We start from the raw sequence: 23331 nt of genomic DNA on the forward strand, positions 1-23331 counted from the left end.
CATTCTTGAGTAACAAAATTCTAGTGATGGAGAGTCCACCACAACCTGTGATAAGTTGTTCCAATGGCTAATTACCCTCACTGTTAGAAATTTGCATTTTATTTCTAGTCTGAATTTGTTTTGGTTCAACTTTCATCCATTGAATATTATTATACCATTGTTTTGTAGACTGAAGAGCCCTCTATTATCAAATTTCTGTTCCCTACGTAGGTACTTATGGATTGTGATCAAGTCACCCCTTAATCGTCTCTTTAAGATAAGCAGATTGAGCTTCTTACGTTTTTCATTATAAAGTATGTTTTCCAATCCTTTAATCATTTTTGTGGTTTTTTCTGAACCCTCTCCAGTTTATCAACATCTTTCTTGAATTGTGGAAACCAGAACTAGACACAGTATTCCAGTAGCGGCTGCACCAGTGCCAAATACAAAAGAAATATAATTTCCTACTTGATATTCCTCTGTTTATACAGTCCAGGAACATATTTACCCTTTTGGCCACAGCATCACACTTAGCCATCATGGTCTGTGAGGCCTTCTCAGAGTCACTGCTTCCCAGGATAGAGTCTTCCGTCTTGCAAGTATGGCCCGTATTCTTTGTTTCTAGATGTATGACAGTACTGTGCACGCATGGTAGAGAAAGCAGAAAATTAGTGTTACATTAACAGTACACTGGGGGTAAGAGGCATAAATTTGTCAGTTGGGAATGATAAAGCCAGAACTGATGTTACAGTACAGCAGCTCTGCAGAGGATATAGAGATGCAGAAGCTCCATGGACACTGGAAAATATATTAATTAACTTATCAGAGGTTTACGGCTCCTGTTTCAAGACAGACAAAGCTGTTACAACTATCTGAGGGAGGATGGGTGGTCTTGTGGTTCAGACACAGGACCTGGAGTCAGGAGATCTGAGTTCTGTTCCTGGCTGGACTCATTAGGTCATGCTGTGACCTCACATTTATCACTTTGTGTCTTTCTGCCTCATTTTCCACATCTGTAGAATGGAGATGATAATACGTGCCTACTCCACAGGACTGTTGGAAGCCTTGAAAGTTCCTTGGCTAGGCATTGCTGAAGAAATGCTAAATATTATTATTAGCAAGCAAAGAATGTTAGTTTTTATCCATGCATCATATGTAGTATTAAAAAATCAAAATCTCTTAGGTTAATAATAAACTCTTAGATTTGATTGATATCTTTGATGCTATGAAGAATTATCTCCACAAAGGCAGCATAAAAGAAACACAAGCAGCATTTATTAAAAATATGCCAGAATGTTATAATAATAACTAGTAGGGATGTTATTAATACTCTTTGCTTATAGTGCCTTCTCTGTGAGGATCTCAAAACGTATTATGGACATTTAGTTAATCAAGCATCACAGCACTTTGTGTTGTAGGGATTAATTACAAAAAATAATTGTGTGTGTTGGTACAGATGTATAGACTTTTGCCTGGCTCAACAATAGGTGACAGCTCACCTCTAATTTTCTCTTTTTTCCTGGGTGGGAGTTCCATGACCGATATTTTAAAGGTTACGTATATATGGTGCAAGGCTGGCTCTATGTTTATGAGGCCTTATTCATAATAAGTCATGTAGGGTCACCATCAGAATTCCTTCTTTTTTGTGACCAGATCCTCTCTTCTTAATGGCTTGGCCAGTGGTACTGTTAGAAGCACCATGGCTGGGTGGTCAGATGTATGGAGCACAGGGTCCTATGTTACTTTCTAGCATGATGACCTTCAGGTCATCACTGATAGATTTTCTGAAGCATCCCAGCTCTTTGGCCTCACCATCAGTCTCAGGAAGACAGAGGTCTTGTTCCAACCAGCACCTCATTCCACTGCCCCAGTGCCGGCCATCTTCATCCAAGGCACACAGCTGAAAAATGTGGATCAATTCAAATATTTGGGCAGCACCATCTTGAGTGACAGTTCCCTTGCTAAGGAAATTTCCTCCAGAATTAGTAAAGCCAGCCAGGCCCTTAGCTGACTCTGAACATAAATCCTTAACCTACACAACATTCGTCTCTCCACCAAATTGAAGATCTACAGTACAGTGGTTCTAACATCTCTCCTGTATGGATCTGAGACGTGGACTCTTTATAGACATCACATTGAACAGCTCAAACAATTTCACACATGCTCTCTCTGCTCAATAATGAGCATTCACTGGCAGGATAGAGTGACTAATATTAAGGTCCCTGAGAGAGCAAATACAACCAGCATTGAGGAAATGTTACTGAGAAGACAACTTACGTGGATTGGACATGTCATCAGAATGGAAGACCACCATCTCCCAAAATGGATCTTGTATGGGGAGCTGAGTCAGGGCAAAAGAAAGAAGTAATCTGTATAAGCGCTTCAAAGATAATCTGAAGAGCAGTCTCCAGTGGGCTGGCATCAATCCCAAAGAGCTTGAGCAAATGTCTCACTGGTGGTCTCTGACAAGATCAGCATGTAACAGATTTGAGCGGGATCAACAAAACCGTCTCCACGCTGCACGTGAAAGGCGCCCCAGAGCTGCACCATCAAACATCACAGATACAGACTTCCCATGCCCTCAGTGCGACCGACTCTTTGCATCAGGGTTCGGACTTCAGAGTCATGTGTAGCCACAGATGAGAACTGCGACAATATCCTCCTCCTCCTCCTCGTCAGCGGTGGACTACCAACAGTATATCTAAATAAAAAATGCTATCGCTGGTACTGATGGGAGAGCCAAGGCAATCTGTAAGGCTGCAGGGTCTAGAGGACTGAACAAGGAACTCCTAAATTTTATTCCCATCTGAGACATGTTTCACTCTTTGACTCTATGCAGATTGGTTAACTTCTCTGGGAGACAGAAGAATATAAAATGTGATGGTAAAAATGTAAATAATGGCTGCTCCTCATCTCCCCTTCAACTTCCTGCGTGGATTCCACAGAGCTCTGTCCTTGGTCCCCTTCTCGTCACCCTGTACACCTTATCTCTGTGTAATCTCGCCCATGAACACCAATTCAACTACCAGCTCTGTGCTGATAACTCACAGATCTAACTCTCTGCTCCACACCTCTCTCATTCTGATCCAAGTAAAATTTCAGCTGGTCTCTTTCATATCTCCTTGTGGATAGCTAGCCGTCAGCTCAAACTCAACATGGCTAAAACAGAGCTTTTAATCTTCCTCCCACAGGCTCTCCCCCCACCTCCTTTTTTGATCACTGTGGTCAACACCACTGTCCTGCCTGTCACTCAGAGGTGTAACCTGTTTGTTATCTTTTACTCGGACCTCTCTCTAGGTCCTCACATTCAGGCTATGTCTTGATCTTGCTGATTGTTTCTGCATAACCTCTCTGATATGGCCTTTTTTAGCCATCCACACAGTAAAAGTGTTGTCCACGTTCTCATCATCGTGCGTCTCTATTACTGCAGCACCCTTTTCTCTAGCTTTGATAAATACAATCTTGCCCCACTCAAACCATTCTGAATGTGGCTGCAAAGATTATGTTCTTAGCCTATAGCTTTGACCATATCACCCCTCTTTTTGCATCCATCCACTGGCTCCTGCTTCTCTGTCACATAAAAGTGAAGACAAGAAGCTTGTTTCAACACCCTCTCCTCCTTCACCCATCTCTCAACTCCTGCCTCTGTCAGTGAAGCCAGCCTTCATCTCCCATCTGTTACATGTTAAAACAAGCAACTTCATGCTTTCTCCCATGTTGCTTCTCAAGCTTAGGAAGAGGTCCTTTTAAACATCTGCAAAGCCTCCTCATTATCTTCCTGCAAATCGCTCTTCAAAACTCTCCTTTCCCATGATGAATAAAAAAACGTGACAAGGGTTAGGCTGCTGGTGTGCTGAGACCATTGCCTGTCCTGCTGATCAGTGTTGTCTCCTTATTTCATTGTACTCCCCCGTCTGTCTCCATTTCCATGTGTTGTCTCTTTTCTTACACTTAGATTGTAAGCACTTGGAGGCAGGAATGGTCTTTTGTTCTGGGTCTGTACAGTCCTAGCAAAGTGGGTATTGGTTCATGACTATAGTGATACAAGTAATTAATAATATTTTGCGTAAGAGTGTCAGTACTCCATTGTGTCTGGAAAAGACATGTAAGTTAACAAAAACTGGTTTGTTTAATTATGCAGCAATACCATAGCACCTGTGTGCACTACACAGAGGATATTTGGCCAGAAATTAAATCACTGTCCATAATAGACTCTGTAAACAGCTTTTTCCCTCTGCTACCACACCTATCCAGAAATAACCCGCTAGAGACTATAGTCTGTAAACCAAGCTATAACAAATATAGAATGCATGACTGAGAAATGTTTGACCAGTTCCCTATGGACTGTTGGCTAAGCAGTCTCAGCCACTGCAGTGGTGCACAGGGAGAGAGAGAGGCCCTGTGGCAGACACGATCCAAACCACATCGGTCTTTATAGATCTTAAATAACACCAAGAAATGGATGGGAAGCCAGTGCAATTAATGGGGCACAGGTGTAGTGTTATGAATCCAATCATATCTTTTAGTATAACTTACAAACTACAGGGCATATTTTCAATTCAATTCATGCACATCTCCAGTTAGTGTGAACAAGAATTCAACAGCAAATTCCTTCCTGTTAATAGTATTTAGCTGTTATATTGCACTTTTCATGCTCAGAGCCATCTAAAAACATTAACTAATCGCTGTGAGTTGAGACTATGCTACCTGTATCCCATGAAAATAATTATTGTTCCAGGAAGAGGATCTTATTTGCTGTCATCAAAAGAATAAAAAAATGCTCTCAAAGAGGCAGCCCTTTAGGAGTAAAATTATTTAAAATGAGGAATTTACACCAGGCACAAGGCAGAGAAAATAACAAAATAACAATTTTCTGGTTTAGAGAAAGGTGAGTGAGGTAGTATCTTTTACTGGACCAACTTCTGTTGGTGAGAGAGACAAGCTTTCGAGCTACACTGAGTTCTTCAAGTTTAGGTCATTTACAGTCTTCTCTACTTACATTTGGAAATTTTGGGCTTTCACAAAATTGCTAGCGTTTTAAAGTAATTGATGTTCTATTTTTTCAAAAGTATCAGTAATTAAAACGCCCTTCAGAAATGATTTTGTGATTGGCTACTAAACAAAATTAGCGTCTGATAAGCTGAGAATGATTTGAATTGGCACAAAAAAACCCAAGAAATGTGTAAATGAAGAGTTAAGGGAATTAGTTTAATCCTTCCAAAACAGTGAAATTGAGACTGGGAATTGGAACTCCATTTTTTATCCATGCAGTTCTTTCTAGTGCAAATGACAGGTCAACTGTGTATTGTTTGGCAAAAATGAATGGGTAAAAATAAGTTTCAGACCCATTTTTAGATTTTGTTGTTTTCATTGGCATAAGTCAGTGCTGACATTATTAGACCATCATACTTTGGGAGGTAGTTTGTTTTTAATTTTTATGATCATATTTTAAAAAATAAAATATATAGGTACCATCGACAAGGTGAAAGATCCAGGTGATAGTGGTCCTAATACCATTATTTATTTATTTATTTACAATAGCACCTGTGTTAGGTGCACCCCAAACTTTCAAAAATAGTGGTTCCTGCTCTAAGGAACTAGCAATCTAGAGAGAGAAATTAGGGAGAAGGGAATAACAATAGGCATTTGGGTATGTCTACATTGTAATTAAACACCAGTGGCTGTTCCGTGTCAGCTGACTCGAGCTAAGGGGCTCAGCTGAGGGGCTGTTTGTTTAATTGCAGTGTAGACATTTGGGCTCAGGCTGCAGCATCTACACTGTGATTAAACAGCCCCTTAGCCTGAGCGCCCGTCAGCTGACACAGGCCAGCTGTGGCTGTTTGACTGCAGTGTGTAGACATACTGTGACTCAAGGTAACTTATACATATTGGGTAAGTAATGCGGCAGAGGTGGGCCTTTAAAGAGGACTTCAGTGTGCATGAGTTCAATGTAGTCATACCACACTCTACATTGAAGGGACTGAGGTGATAGAAGCTGACAAACAAGTAGGGAAAGCTGGGAACACTGTTGAAACAGAGGGGATAACAAAAGGTCAGTGCAGAGTTTGGGAAGAAAAGTAGGGAGCACTAGAGTTGTGTGGAGATTAAAAGATGCCTTGTTAATGAACCTGCTAAGACTGAGTCAATCTAAATATTATTCTGGCAAGCAGCACTCCATAGCTGTAGAAGTTTGAGTATTTATTTAATACGATCTGGCACTTTCTTAAGACATTGAACTTCCATACAATACAACCAATGCTAAATATTAAAATCAGAATACGTGTATGTTTGAATACATATTAAAATATCTCACACATCCTTGAACACACATTATAATGTCACACAATGTGTATTAGAGGTGTTTAGCCCCACTTTGGGTATTACAACACCCACAGTGGGAGTGCAATACAGTGATTAGTGCAGAGGACCGGGAGTCAGGACTCCTGGATTCAGGTGACACCTCTGCTGTTGACTTGCTTTATGACCTCAGTTAACTTCAGTGACATGTGGTTCACCTCTCTGTGCCCCAAGGTCTCCAGCCTGTGAAATGGGGATAACAACATCAATTGTCTCAGAAGGGTGTTATGATACTTAAGGTTTGTAAAGGGCTTTGGGATCCAGAGATGCCAGGTGCTCAAGAGAATCAAGGTTAGGTATTATTATTCTGTCCATGGTGTGAATGCCTAACAGTAGTAGTAACAATTATATTATGGCTTTCAAAACTGAACACAGGAGCCCAGAACAGTGCTTGGTAAACTTCTTGTGAATATATTGAAACACAGAGGTTTAGTGCTGGTTTTGTTTTCTGTTTATAGACTCTCTGAGAATGTACTATAAAAGTGGGATTGTCACTGCTGTTGTTTATACTTTTTTGGCATGTAATCCTATGAACTGACTTGGTCAAAGTATTAAAAACAAAATCAGTTGAACCAAGGACAGTGTACCAAAGCCAAATAAATATATATATGTATTACTCTGGGATGCAGAAATTTCTAATGACCTGCTAGAAAATGAAGGAATGAAAAATAGCCAGTAAAAGTCCCCCTGAAGGGGAAAATGTCAGTGGCATGTCAACATTTGCAAAACTTTTCCATGGGTAATTCTCTAAATAAGGTATGGTCTAACAAAGAGGGAAATCAATTTATTTCAAAATTTGTGTTAAAAATCCCATGTTCTTCTGCAGAGACTCTTGTGTGTCATGTGCTAGCCTGGGTCAAAGTTTCACAGGAAGCTTTTTTTAAATACCTCTCAGAAATGAGCTCTGTATCAGAAACACTAAGGTGCTTAATTATGACTGGATTAGCAGGAGCTACAATTGTAATAAATCATAGGGAGATATTTCTAAAACATCTTATCTCGGCAAAGGTTTCTATTTTTTGTGGCGCTATTTACAGATGATTAATCTCAAAAATAGATTTGTAACTAAAGAAAGATGGATCATATTTCATTTGCTCAGAGTTGAAAGTCTTGACTGGCCAGCTGCCCACTCAGCTAGATATTTATCCCAGTAACTTACAAATGGATGGAGCAGATTAGCCCATTTTATTTTTAGTCACTATCCTTGGCATCAATTTAAAGAGGGATTTAGGTTCAGAAAAGAAAAAAAATGAAAACCTAGGGCAGCGTCTTTTCACTCTTATTCACACAGGTAGTCTGAATCTACAACTCTGATTTACCATCTAATCCATAGATGCAAGATAACTGCTTTAAGATTAATCCAGGAAAGACAGAGGTCATGCTGATAGGTTAGGTATGTTGAAGCCCCTTGAAGAATTGATGGGCATGTCATCTTAGTCTTTGTGGTTTGCAGTCTTGGGGTCTAAATTTGATCCATCATTACTCCTAAGGTCCCAGAGCACCTTCTAAACATCAGCTGACCTGGAGTTTGCAATCCTTCCTTTCTCTCCACAGATATGTTTGCTTTTTGTCTCTTCCTTCCTGGACTACTGCAATTGTTGTTGTTGTTGTTTATTATTTCTATTACCATGGTGCCTAGGAGCCCAAGACATGCAGTGCTATCTGCTTATGAGTATTCAGTACTTGTGATTACTCAGCTTCAGCTAGTGCAGAGTGCCTTGCCGTTTAAGCAGACCAGGTTGGTAATTGAATGCCCTGTGTTCTGCACTGCCATCCATTTGTCTTTGGGTGGAATTTAAGTTGTTGGTAATTTTTTATAAAGCCCTAAATGGCCTGGAAATGGGCTATTGCAGAAACATTTTCCCCCTGTGTACCTTGTTGTGGAAGTTGCAGTTGGCTGGAATGTTCCTGCTGTCTGTTCCTTGGAGTTTGACCTCCCGGGTGTGTAGCAGGGAATTCTTGGTAGAGAGCTCTCAGCTCTGAAATACCTTTCCTCAGGCTGTCTGCCAAAGCCTGAATCTCGCAGGGTTCAGGATGTGGTGCAAGATTTACTTGTTAAATCTTGTTTTTTAGTAACTGGAAAGTCGTCACAAAGGGCTGAGTGTGGGACATATTTTGTAGCCAAATTGTCCATGGTTTGATTTTTATATCGTTTTTTCATGGCCATCAATAAAATCTAGATACAAAACACACACACACACACACAGATTAACATTCAAAACTGTTCTCTTCAGTTTTAAAACTATAGATCTGGTGTAACCTAACTGATAATCACCCCTGTTTGTGACCTTGTGAAAGTCATTTAACTTCTCTGTGCATTAGCTTCCCATTTGTAAAAGGAGGGCAGTAAATACCTACTTTACCAGAGAGTTGAGATGGTTAATATTTGACTCATTAATATTGCATACATTGCAAATGTGCCTCATATATTACCGGAGTGAAGCTGAAAAATGATACCAGTGTAAATTATTACAGTCATTTCTTTCTACTCCTCTCCCCATTCCCTCTGCTTGCACTGTGCCCCTCTTTCCTGTGGCCTTGTCTTCACTGCTAAAATGTGTATTTGTACCTTGGGGTAACTAAAGTGTGTGAGCTATCCCAAGGTATAAACACAAGGTAAAACTTCTAGGCAAGATCAGCACTAGACCCCCACCTGTGGTTGACCTCACCTCATTTACCTCTCTGTAAAACTACAGTGCCTCGTCTTCTGTGTGTTTTTTACCCTGTGATAGTTCATGCGTTAGTTACCCTGAGGTAAAACAATTCTGATTTCTTTTTGTAGCAGCAAAAACAAGGCCTATGTCTCTAAACACACCTATGAAAACCTCTGGAATTCCAGCCATCTGGAATAGCCACACTGCATCTCTCTGCTTTATTGATTCTACATCTCATTTGAAATCTCAGCTGAAAACATCTGTTTTCTCCCTTCCCCGTATGTTTTAGCTTCTATCCCCATCGGATAATGTTTATTATTTACATCTGAAACTGCATTATTTAACTCTGGGGAAACATTTTGGGGTGCAGTTTGTATGAAAGATGCTATATATGGTAAAGTTAAATTGGTATTTCAAAGACATTTGGAGCGGATACTGGGCCTGATATTTTTAGTTTGTGTTTGGTGATGGCATCCAGAGCAAAAGTTTGTTTTCTGGGATTCATGTGATTGGAAGTGCAAACACTTCTTAGTGTTTAGACATCGCCGGTTACTTCCTTTACAGGTTTGACCTATAAACACAAGTTACAGCAGGCATCTTGTCAAATTTTCTTAGTATTGTAAGATCCTTTTGTAATCAGAAAACAGCTGTACAATACTCTTGTGAAACGTTGCAGGTTAAGCAAATTTCTCTCTTTTCTCTTCCAGAATTAAGTGACCATTTAAAAATGACAACCTCATGGAGTGACAGACTCCAGAATGCAGCAGATCTTCCTGCGAACATGGATGGGCATGCTCTGAAAAAGTACCGTCGGGAAGCCTATCACCGGTATGTTGTTCATGTAATGTAAACTGTGCCCATATTATGTAGGGTTAGGGAAATGAAATGTAAAACAAATTTTTGATTCCATCTTGCTCACTGGTAGAAACTTGAAAAAGACTTCCCCGTACCTATTCAGGAGTTATTTACTGAGCACCAATAGACTGCTCAGTGGTATACAACACATAAGTCAACATGAAACCTACCTGCAGGAATTTACAGATTAGACAGTTGAGCTACATGTGGTAAACTCTCAGTGGAAAGGTTAATCACAGGTCAAATTTTGCAGTGGAAACTATCATTCATTTTTTTCAAGTTGATAAATACCCAGTAGCAAAAATGTCATAGTAATTGTTCCAATTCTTCCATATTATTCCAGTGCGAAGTGGGAAAGCATAGACACTATTTAGACAGTGAAGGTTATAAATATAAGTATGGGGGAAGTGAAATACAAAAACAGAGGTTATTTTAGTATTGCATGTTATAATATTAGTATCCGTATTACAGTAACACTTAGAATCCCAAACCCAGATCAGGTAGACACATTGTGGTAGACACTGTACAAACGTAGTAAGAGACAGCCTCTGCCCCGAGGAGTTTATACGCTAACTAAACAAGACAGTGAAATAAAGAAAATATTATCCCCATTTTATAGATGGGGAACTGAGGCACAGAGAGATTAGGTGACTTTCCCAAGACCACACTGGACGTCTGGAAGAGCTAAGAATTGAATCCTGATCTCCTGAGGCCAAGTTCAGTTCCTGGACCTCAAGATCATCCTTCCTTTCTAGAGGAAGATGCGTTTTGTGTGCTAATAAAAGACTTAACTGGAAGCAGTAAAATTATAGGTGTTTTTAAAAGATGTAATGACGGACAAATTTTGTTGTTTGAGGGAGGTATGTGTAAAAGTTTTAACTGTAATTTTAATAAGTAATGTAATTATTTTATCGTATTCAAAGAGGCTATATGTACCCCTTTTGCACAACTGAAATCAGTTGTTTTTTCAAATTCTAGTAAAAGAATCAGAATTTGAAAATAAAACAAATGTTGTGACAGTGTCTTGGAGGGAGATATAGATCTGATAAAGGAAATGCAAATACCAAGTTTCCCAATCGATATTTTACACCTGAATGTCCTATTTCACTTGTGATTCATGTAGGGTGTTACTTCCTAGAAGGTGTTTTACAGGTTATACATCTTTGATTCTCTAAATAGAGGAAAATACCTTACTGTGCTATGATAGGCAAAGTTGTGCTAGGTGAGACATGTAAAGGCAAAATCGTGAAGCCCAAGGTGAATTTCTGAAACTTTGCATTTTACTATTTAATATATTTTGGTGTCTGGCTGAGTCGGAGGTAAGGGCGGCCCATCCATATAAGCAAACTAGGCGGTCGCCTAGGGTGCCAAGTAAAATGGGGCGCCAAATTCGAGGAAAAATGAAAAAGATGAAAAAAAAAAAAACAAATAAAATAACAAAGACGTCATTATTTCAATTCCGGTGTGCGTACGGAGGAAATATGAATTATAATTAATTTCTCTGCATTTCTGAGAATTTATTAATATGTCAAATCTTTTATTTACTGCAAAAATAAATAATATTTTAGCTAATTTTTTTTCCAGTTTGCAACGTAGGGTCAAGATGACCCACTCAGCAATTTTGATAAGCAATAACTCAGGCACAGTGAAACACATCCGCCAACGGCAAGAGCTGCAGTGCTAGTGACACCTAACTCGAATATACATCAAGGTCGCATAGCTGGAAATTCATGTAGAGCAGAGATATCGCGAGTTGATACATGTCAAATGGTCATTTTAACACACATCACAGGTAGATGGTTAAGAATTGAGTGAATACTGTGGAAAATTATGTTTCTTGGTGCCAAAGAATAATGTCTTTCAGCATTATAAATCCAAAATGTGAGTATCTTTAAGCGTTATTAAACCGTAGCGTTATTATTGGGCTGTATAATTATGAACTTTTCTTTGTTATAACTGGTTCACATATAATAAATAAGGTTTCAGGGTAGCAGCCGTGTTAGTCTGTATTCGCAAAAAGAAAAGGAGTACTTGTGGCACCTTAGAGACTAACCAATTTATTTGAGCATAAGCTTTCGTGAGCTACAGCTCACTTCATTGGATGCATTCAGTGGAAAATACAGTGGGGAGATTTATATACACAGAGAACATGAAACAATGGGTGTTACCATACACACTGTAAGGAGAGTGATCACTTAAGGTGAGCTATTACCAGCAGGAGAGCGGGGGGTAGGGGGCGGGAGAACCTTTTGTATTGATAATCAAGGTGGGCCATAACCAGCAGTTGACAAGAACGTCTGAGAAACTGTGGGGGCGGGAAATAAACAGGGGGAAATAGTTTTACTTTGTGTAATGACCCATCCACTCCCAGTCTCTATTCAAGCCTAAGTTAATTGTATCCAGTTTGCAAATTAATTCCAATTCAGCAGTCTCTCGTTGGAGTCTGTTTTGGAAGTTTTTTTGTTGAAGAATTGTCACTTTTAGGTCTCTAATCGAGTGACTAGAGAGTGAAGTGTTCTCCAACTGGTTTTTGAATGTTCTAATTCTTGACGTCTGATTTGTGTCAATTTATTCTTTTACGTAGAGACTGTCCAGTTTGACCCATGTACATGGCAGAGGGGCATTGCTGGCACATGATGGCATATATCACATTGGTAGATGCGCAGATGAACGAGGCTCTGATAGTGTGGCTAATGTGATTAGGCCCTATGATGGTGTCCCCTGAATAGGTATGTGGACACAGTTGGCAACGGGCTTTGTTGCAAGGATAGGTTCCTGGGTTAGTGGTTCTGTTGTGTGGTTGCTGGTGAGCGTTTGCTTCAGGTTGGGGGGCTGTCTCTAAGCAAGGAATGGCCTGCCTCCCAAGATCTGTGAGAGTGATGGGTCATCCTTCAGGATAAGTTGTAGATCCTTGATGGTGCGTTGGAGAGGTTTTAGTTGGGGGCTGAAGGTGATGGCTAGTGGCGTTCTGTTATTTTCTTTGTTGGGCCTGTCCTGTAGTAGGTGACTTCTGGGTACTTTTCTGGCTCTGTCAATCTGTTTCTTCACTTCCGCAGGTGGGTATTGTAGTTGTAAGAATGCTTGATAGAGATCTTGTAGGTTTTTGTCTCTGTCTGAGGGGTTGGAGCAAATACGGTTGTATTGTAGAGCTTGGCTGTAGACAATGGATCGTGTGGTGTGATCTGGGTGAAAGCTGGAGGCATGTAGGTAGGAATAGCGGTCAGTAGGTTTCCGGTATAGGGTGGTGTTTATGTGACCATCGTGTCCAGGTGTTTATTAGCACCATAGTGTCCAGGAAGTGGATCTCTTGTGTGGACTGGTCCAGGCTAAGGTTGATGGTGGGATGGAAATTGTTGAAATCATGGTGGAATTCTTCAAGGGCTTCTTTTCCATGGGTCCAGATGATGAAGATGTCATCAATGTAGCGCAAGTAGAGTAGGGGCATTAGGGCACGAGAGCTGAGGAAACGTTGTTCTAAGTCAGCCATAAAAATGTTGGCATACTGTGGGGCCATGCGGGTACCCATAGCTGTGCCGCTGATTTGAAGTTATACATTGTCCCCAAATGTGAAATAGTTATGGGTGAGGACAAAGTCACAAAGTTCATCCACCAGGTTTGCCGTGACATTATTGGGAATACTGTTCCTGATGACTTGTAGTCCATCTTTGTGTGGAATGTTGGTGTAGAGGGCTTCTACATCCATAGTGGCCAGGATGTTGTTTTCAGGAAGATCACTGATGGATTGTAGTTTCCTCAGGAAGTCAGTGGTGTCTCGAAGATAGCTGGGAGTGCTGGTAGCGTAGGACCTGAGGAGGGAGTCTACATAGCCAGACAATCCTGCTGTCTGGGTGCCAATGCCTGAGATGATGGGGCGTGCAGGATTTCCAGGTTTATGGATCTTGGGTAGCAGATAGAGTACCCCAGGTCAGTGTTCCAGGGGTATATCTGTGCGGATTTGTTCTTGTGCTTTTTCAGGGAGTTTCTTGAGCAAATGTTGTAGTTTCTTTAGGTAATCCTCAGTGGGATCAGAGGATAATGGCTTGTAGAAAGTAGTTTTGGAGAGCTGCCTAGCAGCCTCTTGTTCATATTCCGACCTATTCATGATGACGACAGCACCTCCTTTGTCAGCCTTTTTGATTATGATGTCAGAGCAAAAAAACTTCAAAAACAGACTCCAACGAGAGACTGCTGAATTGGAATTAATTTGCAAACTGGATACAATTAACTTAGGCTTGAATAGAGACTGGGAGTGGATGGGTCATTACACAAAGTAAAATTATTTCCCCATGTTTATTTCGCCCCCCCCACCCTCCACAGTTCCTCAGACGTTCTTGTCAACCGCTGGAAATGGCCCACTTTTTGATTATCACTACAAAAGGTTCCCCCCGCTCTCCTGCTGGTATTAGCTCATCTTAAGTGATCACTCTCCTTACAGTGTGTATGGTAATACGCATTGTTTCATGTTCTCTGTGTATATAAATCTCCCCACTGTATTTTCCACTGAATGCATCCGATGAAGTGAGCTGTAGCTCATGAAAGCTTATGCTCAAACACATTGGTTAGTCTCTAAGGTGCCACAAGTCCTCCTTTTCTTTATATAATAAATAAGGTCCATAAAAGAAAAGTAACAGCATTAATGCTTTATAGGCTATGAAAGTGATGACGTCACACTCCAAGTGAGTAACCGTGAGGAAGGGGATTACTTTCCAAACAACCAGTGTCGGGTTATAACGTCAAAAAAGGTCATTTTGTTTCAGAGTAAACGCTGTAACTAACTGTTTTAATAGGTAAGTGAGTGTATGTTACAAATCATTGAACCTCTAAGCAGTGAAAAGATGTGTGGGGGTGGCTGCAATGTGGTTTATATCACCAACCATGTGGTGGGTGTGTCAGCCATCCTTAACGCTGTAATGCTTGCAGTCGGGAGCACAGTACATAACAATATTCAAATACCCCATGGCAGAAAGAGGAAAAAGAAAACCCTCAGGAGCGGAGTATTGTAAATGAAAGGCTGAGAAGGAAAAGGACCAAGCAAAACAGCAGGGATCCTTCCTGAAATATCTTCTCTTTAATACAAATAAAGATGGAAGCAGTTCACAGCATCCAGATGAAAGAATTTTACTTGGAGAGGAGGTTAGCTCACATCTGCATGGAAGCAGTTTGGAACTTCGAGATGATGGTAGCTCACATCACAAAAAAGCAGTTTGGAAACTCAAAATGATGGAAACTTACTTCTAGATGAAGGCAGCTCACAGCATCAGACTGATATGGAAGTGGAGAAAATTTATTCACCTTCAGAGAGACATGCAGAAGTTGAAGTAAATGAATTAGAAGGAAGAAAGGATGAGGAAGTTACAAACAAGTTACAGTATGGGGATCTAGCTTCATGGCCCAGATGTGAAGACTGTGCAGCAAATTCTCGTGGAACATGGACCCAAACAAGTTCATGACTTTCCCTTCCCTAAGAATGGAAATAAAAGAAAATTCTCTGCTCAGCGTTACAAGAGGAAACTCATTAATGGGGAAGAAATTCATCGATACTGGTTACAATATTCAGTGTCGAAGGACTCTCTGTGTTTTGCTTTTGCTGCAAGTTGTTTAGAAATCAAGCAGTTGGTAAATCACCTACTGAAAATGGTTTGAAGGACTGGAAAAACATCTTCAGTTCTCTCTTCACATGAAAGAAGTACAGAACATTTGGAATGTTTTCAAAATTGGAAAACTTAAATTACGATTGGAAAAAAAAACTATCGATGAAGAAAATTTGTGTGATCAAGGAAAAAGAAGAATATTAGCAACAAATATTAGAGCATCTGATTGCTTTTATGAGAGTTCTCGGTGGGCAAAATTTAGTATTCCGTGGCTGTGGTAGAAATGAAAAATTATAGACTCCAGGTAATGGAAACTTTTTAAAATTTGTTGAATACCTAGCTTTGTTTGATCCAGTCATGAAGGAGCATCTACATAAAATAACTGATCATGAAACACACATTCATTACTTAGGAAAAAATATGCAGAATGAACTGATTCAAATCCTAGCAAATGCCATTAAAAAGAAAATTGTAGAAGCTGCCCATTCTGCAAAATGATTTTCAATAAAACTGGACTGTACACCAGATGTGAGTCATGTTGAATAAATGACGATCATTTGTTTTGTGGATATGGAAAAGTCTGCAGATGAAGCTAATGTTGAAGTGCTCATAAAGGAACGTTTTTTGGGTTTTGTACCACTGAAGGAGACAACTGGAGCATTTATGACTGAAGCTATTCTACAAGAGCTTGAAACAATGTCATTATCTGTTGAAAACTTACGTGGCCAAGGCTATGATAATGGGAGTAATATGAAGGGTAAAGACAATGGTGTGAAAGGGAGAGTGATGGAAATCAATCCTAGGGCCTTTTTTGTTCCTTGCAGTGTGCATTCTCTGAATTTGGTTGTCAATGATGCTGCTAGATGCTGTTTGGAGGCAAGCAGTTTCTTTGACCCGGTGCAACATGTTTGTGTTTTTCTCAGGCTCAATACGCCGTTGGGAGATTCTGACTCGCCATGTGGATTCTCTAACTGTGAAACCACTTAGTCAGACAAGATGGGAGAGTCACACTGATGCTTTGAAGCCTCTTCGCTATGAACTCGGAAACATTTATGATGCTCTATTTGAAATTTCTGACGATACTACCTTTACTGGATCATCTGGCAATACGGCACATTCAGATGCTGAAGCTCTTGCAAATGGCCTTTCCAAGTTCAAATATGTGACTTCACTCATTTTGTGGTATAATATCCTTTTTGAGTTTAACCTCACTAGTAAGCAACTTCAGGAAAAGAACTTGAACATACATTCTGCTATTCAAAAACTGCAGCAAACTAAAAATATTCTGGAGGAATTCAGATGTGATGAAGGGTTCGAAAGAACACTGGTAGATTCTCTCAAGCTTGCTGAAGAAATAGACTTTCCGACAATTTGAACCAGAGGCAGTTCCCATTCGGCAAAAGAAACAGAAGTTTTCATATGAAGGACAAGACACACCCATTCAGAACCCAAAACAAAGGTTCAAAGTGAATTTCTGCTTCGCAGTCCTTGATACTGCTATTCACTTTGTTGATGAAAGATTTCAACGGCTGCAGCAGCTAGAGTCAGTATTTGGCTTTTTATATGATATCCACAGCTTGCAAAAGAAAACAGCAAAACAGATAAGAGAATTTTGTATAAAACTGGAGTTGGCATTGACTCATGAAAATTCAATAGACATTGATGCTACAGATTTGTGTAGTGAGCTTCAGTATGTTTCAAGACTACTTAAGAAACATCCACACCTGAAGAAGTACTGAAGTTTGTTTGTGAAAATAAACTCAGACAATTTTCCAAACATTTTTATAGCTCTGCGCATTCTTTTAACTTTGCCAGTTTCCATAGCTAGTGGGGAACGTAGCTTCTCAAAGTTAAAATTGATAAAAACATATCTGCGTTCAACAATGATGCAAGAGAGACTCGTTGGACTTGCCACAATGTCAATAGAGCATGAAATAGCTGGAAAACTGGATCTAAAAGAACTAGTGACTGAATTTTCAAAACTTAAAGCAAGAAAAGTCATGTTTTAAGAGTAGAGTGTTTTTTATTTGGAGTGTTTTGTAAATAGAGGTTAAAGTTCATTGAAGAGTTTTCTTCTATACTGGATGTGGTGGTAATGGCTGTTAAAGCAGGATAGCATAATGGATGATTTTGGATTTGTAATAAAAAATTATAATTAACATTTTTAATGCATTTTTATTTGAAATCGGACTGAAATATCATCTAGCTGTTGTGTACAAATCAGTTCTGAATATTCGTGTCTCTATTTTATCTGATCTCAGAAACATTGGTTGGATGGATGGACAAACTGAATAATTAAGCCTCTGTTTGTTTAAAAAAAACCAAAAAACTCTTAAACATTAGAAGGAAAAAAACGGTCAAAATGTTTCCCAGTTTACCAAATACCTCAGCCTAGATCTGCCCTTGGGGTTTGGGAGTGTGGGCGCCCACTGCATGATTTGCCTAGGGCGCCAGTTGCTGGCAGCTAGTCTAGGGCAACCCCGGTCGGAGGCATTTCAATTTAGTTAGGACTCCCCGTGCAAGCTGGTAGGTCAAGGTGTGAGGGAGTCTCTTCTGGGCTGCGTATGGACAGTATGAAATCACTATATCATAATCAAACTTCTAATAAATGTAACTAAATCATGATGGTGCAAATATAGCTCTTAGGGCCTGGTGCTCCTTTTCACCAGGTTTATAGCTGCATAACTTCATGGGGTGAAATCCTGGCCCTGTTGAAGTCACTGGGAGTTTTGACATTGGCTTCAATGGGGCCAGGATTTCACCCATTGACTTTACTGGAGTTATTCCTGGTTTAAATTCGTGTAAATGGAATCCATATCAGACCTGTATATTTTTCTGGTGGTTTCTTTGTACTGTATAAATGAAGTGTGTTTATCACAATTGTTTGCAGTGTTGTTGCCGCCATTGTCAGTTCCAGTTGTTTAAAATTATTTTAGCATTGACCCACTTTGCTTTTGACTCTTGAAAAACATCTGCACTATTGGCAAATTCCTAAAAGATAAATATCAAGAATAAAGTATGAATCCTTAAGTTCTTCATTCCTTTTTAAATGCATTGTACCAAATCTCACAATTTTATTGTGAATCTTGTGATATTTGGTGTTTGTTGTAAAGACCCAGTTGCTGGAGGGATGTGACTGTTAGAAAGAAAGCTGAGATACTATAAATATGACAAGCCTGCCAACCTGGAGCTCAGTATGATAACTGATATTAAGTTTTGATCCAGCATGAAGATTCCATATTGGGTTAGAAGTACACTCGTAAAAACAACAACAAAAAAGAACTGTTTTTTTTTACCTGTTACTAAATATACCTGATTTTATTAAATCTGAAAGAATGTTAAAAATCAAATTTGCATATCACCACTTACATTATTTGTTTACTTCATGCATTTCCTCCATCTTGGACAAAAGAAATAGACTAGGTAAACTTTCTGGTTCTCATGCACTAGGACAAAGCTACAATATTTGAGTTGCAAACATTCCAATTCAAACAAAATCATTGATGTAAAAATGCATTTTTTATTAATATTGGACTTTGTAAAAATTAGTTTTTAAAATTAAGCCTACATTTTCATTGTAACTTGAAGTTGTCCCTTTTTAAATTATATCTTACCATGACATTTGGAATCAACTATTTCAGATGCTGCATTTTTTGGTTATATCACTCTGGTTGATGGCTGCAATATTTAACATTATTGACAGAAATTCCACTCTTGAGACTGGTTTAACTGGTGCAGTATATATGACTCGGAGCCTGATGACTAGAAGATTGTGGGCCTAAATTCCACAGACAAAAATGCTCAAAAATCAAACTTCTACAGTTGGCTCCCCTCCACCCAAAAGTTTGCTTAGTTATTAAATTGATTTGTACAGCTGTTCAAGGAATTACAATCCTCTCGATGATGTTACCACATAATTTTTACAGAGTACGCCAAGAAAAGCTTGAAAACATTAAACCCTAAAGGAACCTGAAGGAAAATAACCCCCCCCAAAAAACCTCCGAGTCTTAGCCAAAATATGAGGAATCTGTATGAAATGTTAGTTTTAGTTTCATAGATGGTTGTATCTAAGACATCAGGCACGTCCTCATTCTCTGCACTCCTAAAAGTCCACAAGAATAAAACAACAACATAAAGAACGATCAAAGCCAATAGTGGTTTTTCATCTTCAGAATAAAAGTTTACTTCCTATGTGCAGCTTTAAATGGACCACCTTTGTTAGTGTTAATATCAATTACAAGCCTTGTTATATGATGATGTTGGAGCCTGTTAATAAGCGGTGCCTTGAGATGAGTTAACACAGAGACAGAATTACATCTAGCTTCTGACTGAAGTCATTGGTAAGAAGAAACTGCATTACTGTAAGCTAGTATTGGTACCATAAGTTTGAATGTGAAAATAAAATTGGTGTGTCAATATCAGGAAGCTCTTCTCCAGTGTGTGCATGTTTAAGGCCTCCTCCCCTATCCAGTATTTGGTGACTTATCCGGGTTGAGGATAACCTCTAGGCCAGTCCCTCTGTAGGAGTACTATCATTTAGCATGATTGCAATTAGACAGGAACTAGATTGACTGACTGTGAGCCACCAAATTGCCCTAGTGTCTTTTTCTTATTACACTTGGAGCGAACACTTCTGGATTAGCACATATAGTTCCTGGGAGTTTTCAACAACGTCCACAACTAGCTGAAGTTGAATAATGAAAAAAATTGGGGTTTCATCCACTCTTGTCACTGACAGTTACCAAGAAACAGCAATCAGGTATTTGCTACTGTTTTATTTTATGTTTCAGGGTAGCAGCCGTGTTAGTCTGTATTCGCAAAAAGAAAAGGAGGACTTGTGGCACCTTAGAGACTAACCAATTTATTTGAGCATGAGCTTTTGTGAGCTACAGCTCACTTCATCGGATGCATTCAGTGGAAAATACAGTGGGGAGATTTATATACATAGAGAACATGAAACAATGGGTGTTACCATACACACTGTAAGGAGAGTGATCACTTAAGATGAGCTAATACCAGCAGGAGAGCCGGGGCGGGGGAGGGGGGGACCTTTTGTATTGATGATCAGGGTGGGCCATTACCAGCAGTTGACAAGAACATCTGAGGAATGGTGGGGTGGGGGGGAAATAAACATGGGGAAATAGTTTTACTTTGTGTAATGACCCATCCACTCCCAGTCTCTATTCAAGCCTTTTATTTTATATAATTTTGGCTGTGGTTTACCTGGGCAGTAAGACTGAGGTGGCTCTTTCATTAGAAATATGGATGTTGGGAGTTCAATATCTTTTGCCATTTTGAATCACACTGGGTGGTTGTTTGGTTTGAAAGTTGTCAGCCAGGGTATAGTTGGTTTATTTTAAGTTAGTGGTTAAGGCAGGGAACTGGCAGTCAAGATTTTCTGAATTCTACATCTCACCTGTGCCACTGACTTACAATATAATCTTAGACAAGTCACTTCATTTTTCTTTGCCTCAGTTTACCTGTATAATATCTCACAGAAGTCGTATGAGTTAAGTCAGTGGTTCTCATCCTGTGGTCTGTGGATCCCTAGGGGAAGAAGGAGGATCCTGGGAACTACAGGCCAGTAAGCCTCACTTCAGTTCCCGGAAAAAATCATGGAGCAGGTCCTCAAAGAATCAATCCTGAAGCACTTACATGAGAGGAAAGTGATCAGGAACAGTCAGCATGGATTCACCAAGGGAAGGTCATGCCTGACTAATCTAATCGCCTTCTATGATGAGATTACTGGTTCTGTGGATGAAGGGAAAGCAGTGGATGTATTGTATCTTGACTTTAGCAAAGCTTTTGACACGGTCTCCCACAGTATTCTTGTCAGCAGGTTAAGGAAGTATGGGCTGGATGAATGCACTATAAGGTGGGTAGAAAGTTGGCTAGATTGTCGGGCTCAACGGTAGTGATCAATGGCTCCATGTCTAGTTGGCAGCCGGTGTCAAGTGGAGTGCCCCAGGGGTCGGTTCTGGGGCCGGTTTTGTTCAATATCTTCATAAATGATCTGGAGGATGGTGTGGATTGCACTCTCAGCAAATTTGCGGATGATACTAAACTGGGAGGAGTGGTAGATACGCTGGAGGGCAGGGATAGGATACAGAGGGACCTAGACAAATTGGAGGATTGGGCCAAAAGAAATCTGATGAGGTTCAATAAGGATAAGTGCAGGGTCCTGCACTTAGGACGGAAGAACCCAATGCACAGCTACAGACTAGGGACCGAATGGCTAGGCAGCAGTTCTGCGGAAAAGGACCTAGGGGTGACAGTGGACGAGAAGCTGGATATGAGCCAGCAGTGTGCCCTTGTTGCCAAGAAGGCCAGTGGCATTTTGGGATGTATAAGTAGGGGCATAGCGAGCAGATCGAGGGATGTGATCGTCCCCCTCTATTCGACATTGGTGAGGCCTCATCTGGAGTACTGTGTCCAGTTTTGGGCCCCACACTACAAGAAGGATGTGGATAAATTGGAGAGAGTCCAGCGAAGGGCAACAAAAATGATTAGGGGTCTGGAACACATGAGTTATGAGGAGAGGCTGAGGGAACTGGGATTGTTTAGTCTGCAGAAGAGAAGAATGAGGGGGGATTTGATAGCTGCTTTCAACTACCTGAGAGGTAGTTCCAGAGAGGATGGTTCTAGACTATTCTCAGTGGTAGAAGAGGACAGGACAAGGAGTAATGGTCTCAAGTTGCAGTGGGGGAGGTTTAGGTTGGATATTAGGAAAAACTTTTTCACTAGGAGGGTGGTGAAACACTGGAATGCGTTGCCTAGGGAGGTGGTGGAATCTCCTTCCTTAGAAGTTTTTAAGGTCAGGTTGACAAAGCCCTGGCTGGGATGATTTAATTGGGTATGGGTCCTGCTTTTGAGCAGGGGTTGGACTAGATGACCTCCTGAGGTCCCTTCCAACCCTGATATTCTATGATTCTGTGAAACTATATCTAAGATTTCCAAAGGGGTCCCCACCTCCATTCAAAAATTTTTAGGTGTCCACAAATGAAAAAAGATTGAGAAACACTGAACTAAATAATTTATGCTGGTAACACACTTCAAGATCCTCAACTAGAAAGTACTATATCATAATAATAATATGACAAAACAGTGCAACTGCCAAATTAATAATAATAAAGAAACTCAATTTGAAAATGTTCCATGATGCCCAACTTTAATAGTTCCATGGAGCAGATGGAGGTTATTTTGGGATTGAATCCATATGTGAGCTGCTCAGCATCTTGCTGTCACTTGGGAAGAAAACCTGAACAATGGGAATAGAAATGGACAAAACTAGAATCTTGACTCTGAATTCCTTTGAATTTCAGAGGAAAGAGTTCATATTCATTTCTGGCTCTTAACCTTACCCCGCTATGACCTACCAGGGTTTGGATTCAAGTGGGATCCAAATTTTCCAGTTTGCAACAACAGTCAGCCCTCTGAGAATTCAAACCCGGATATTGGAAATGTTGCAAGTAACAGTTTGTGAGATTTTGGTGCTGTCCAGTTTGACTCTTTCATCAACCTCGTATCTGACCCCTTCACTCCACCTAAACCTGACCCAAGTCCAAATGCCATCTCCAGAAGGAATGATTAAAAACATGGAAACCAGTTATAAAGACTTTGTTAGGTTGAAGATGGAGTAAAATAAAACTCTGCTAATTTAAGTGTGCCAAAAGAAAAAAAGTTAAATGTAAGAAAGTAAGTTACTTGATGTGTGGAATGGTCAATACCTGCCAAAAGGGACAAGAGTGAGCAAAACCCAATATGACTCCACTGATTTTATGCTGTGTTGTTGTAGCCATGGTGGTCCCAGGATGTTAGCGAGGCAAGATGGGTGAGGTCATATCTTTTATTGGACCAACTTCTGTTGTTGTTGTTGTGAGACAAGCTTTCAAGCT

The 23331-nt window shown here is 40.1% G+C and overlaps 1 protein-coding gene across 1 annotated transcript in view; it reads left to right on the top strand.

Moving 5' to 3' along the window:
• Positions 1–23331, top strand: part of NT5C2 (5'-nucleotidase, cytosolic II) — an 87297-nt gene that overhangs the window by 10154 nt on the left and 53812 nt on the right. The window contains exon 2 of the mRNA XM_073354479.1: positions 9698–9818. Within this exon, the coding sequence (XP_073210580.1) occupies positions 9718–9818 (101 nt within the window). The 5' untranslated portion in view covers positions 9698–9717. The remainder of the gene's footprint in view (positions 1–9697; positions 9819–23331) is intronic.

The sequence above is a fragment of the Lepidochelys kempii genome, chromosome 7, assembly GCF_965140265.1.
Source record: "Lepidochelys kempii isolate rLepKem1 chromosome 7, rLepKem1.hap2, whole genome shotgun sequence".
Lineage (NCBI taxonomy): Eukaryota > Metazoa > Chordata > Testudines > Cheloniidae > Lepidochelys > Lepidochelys kempii.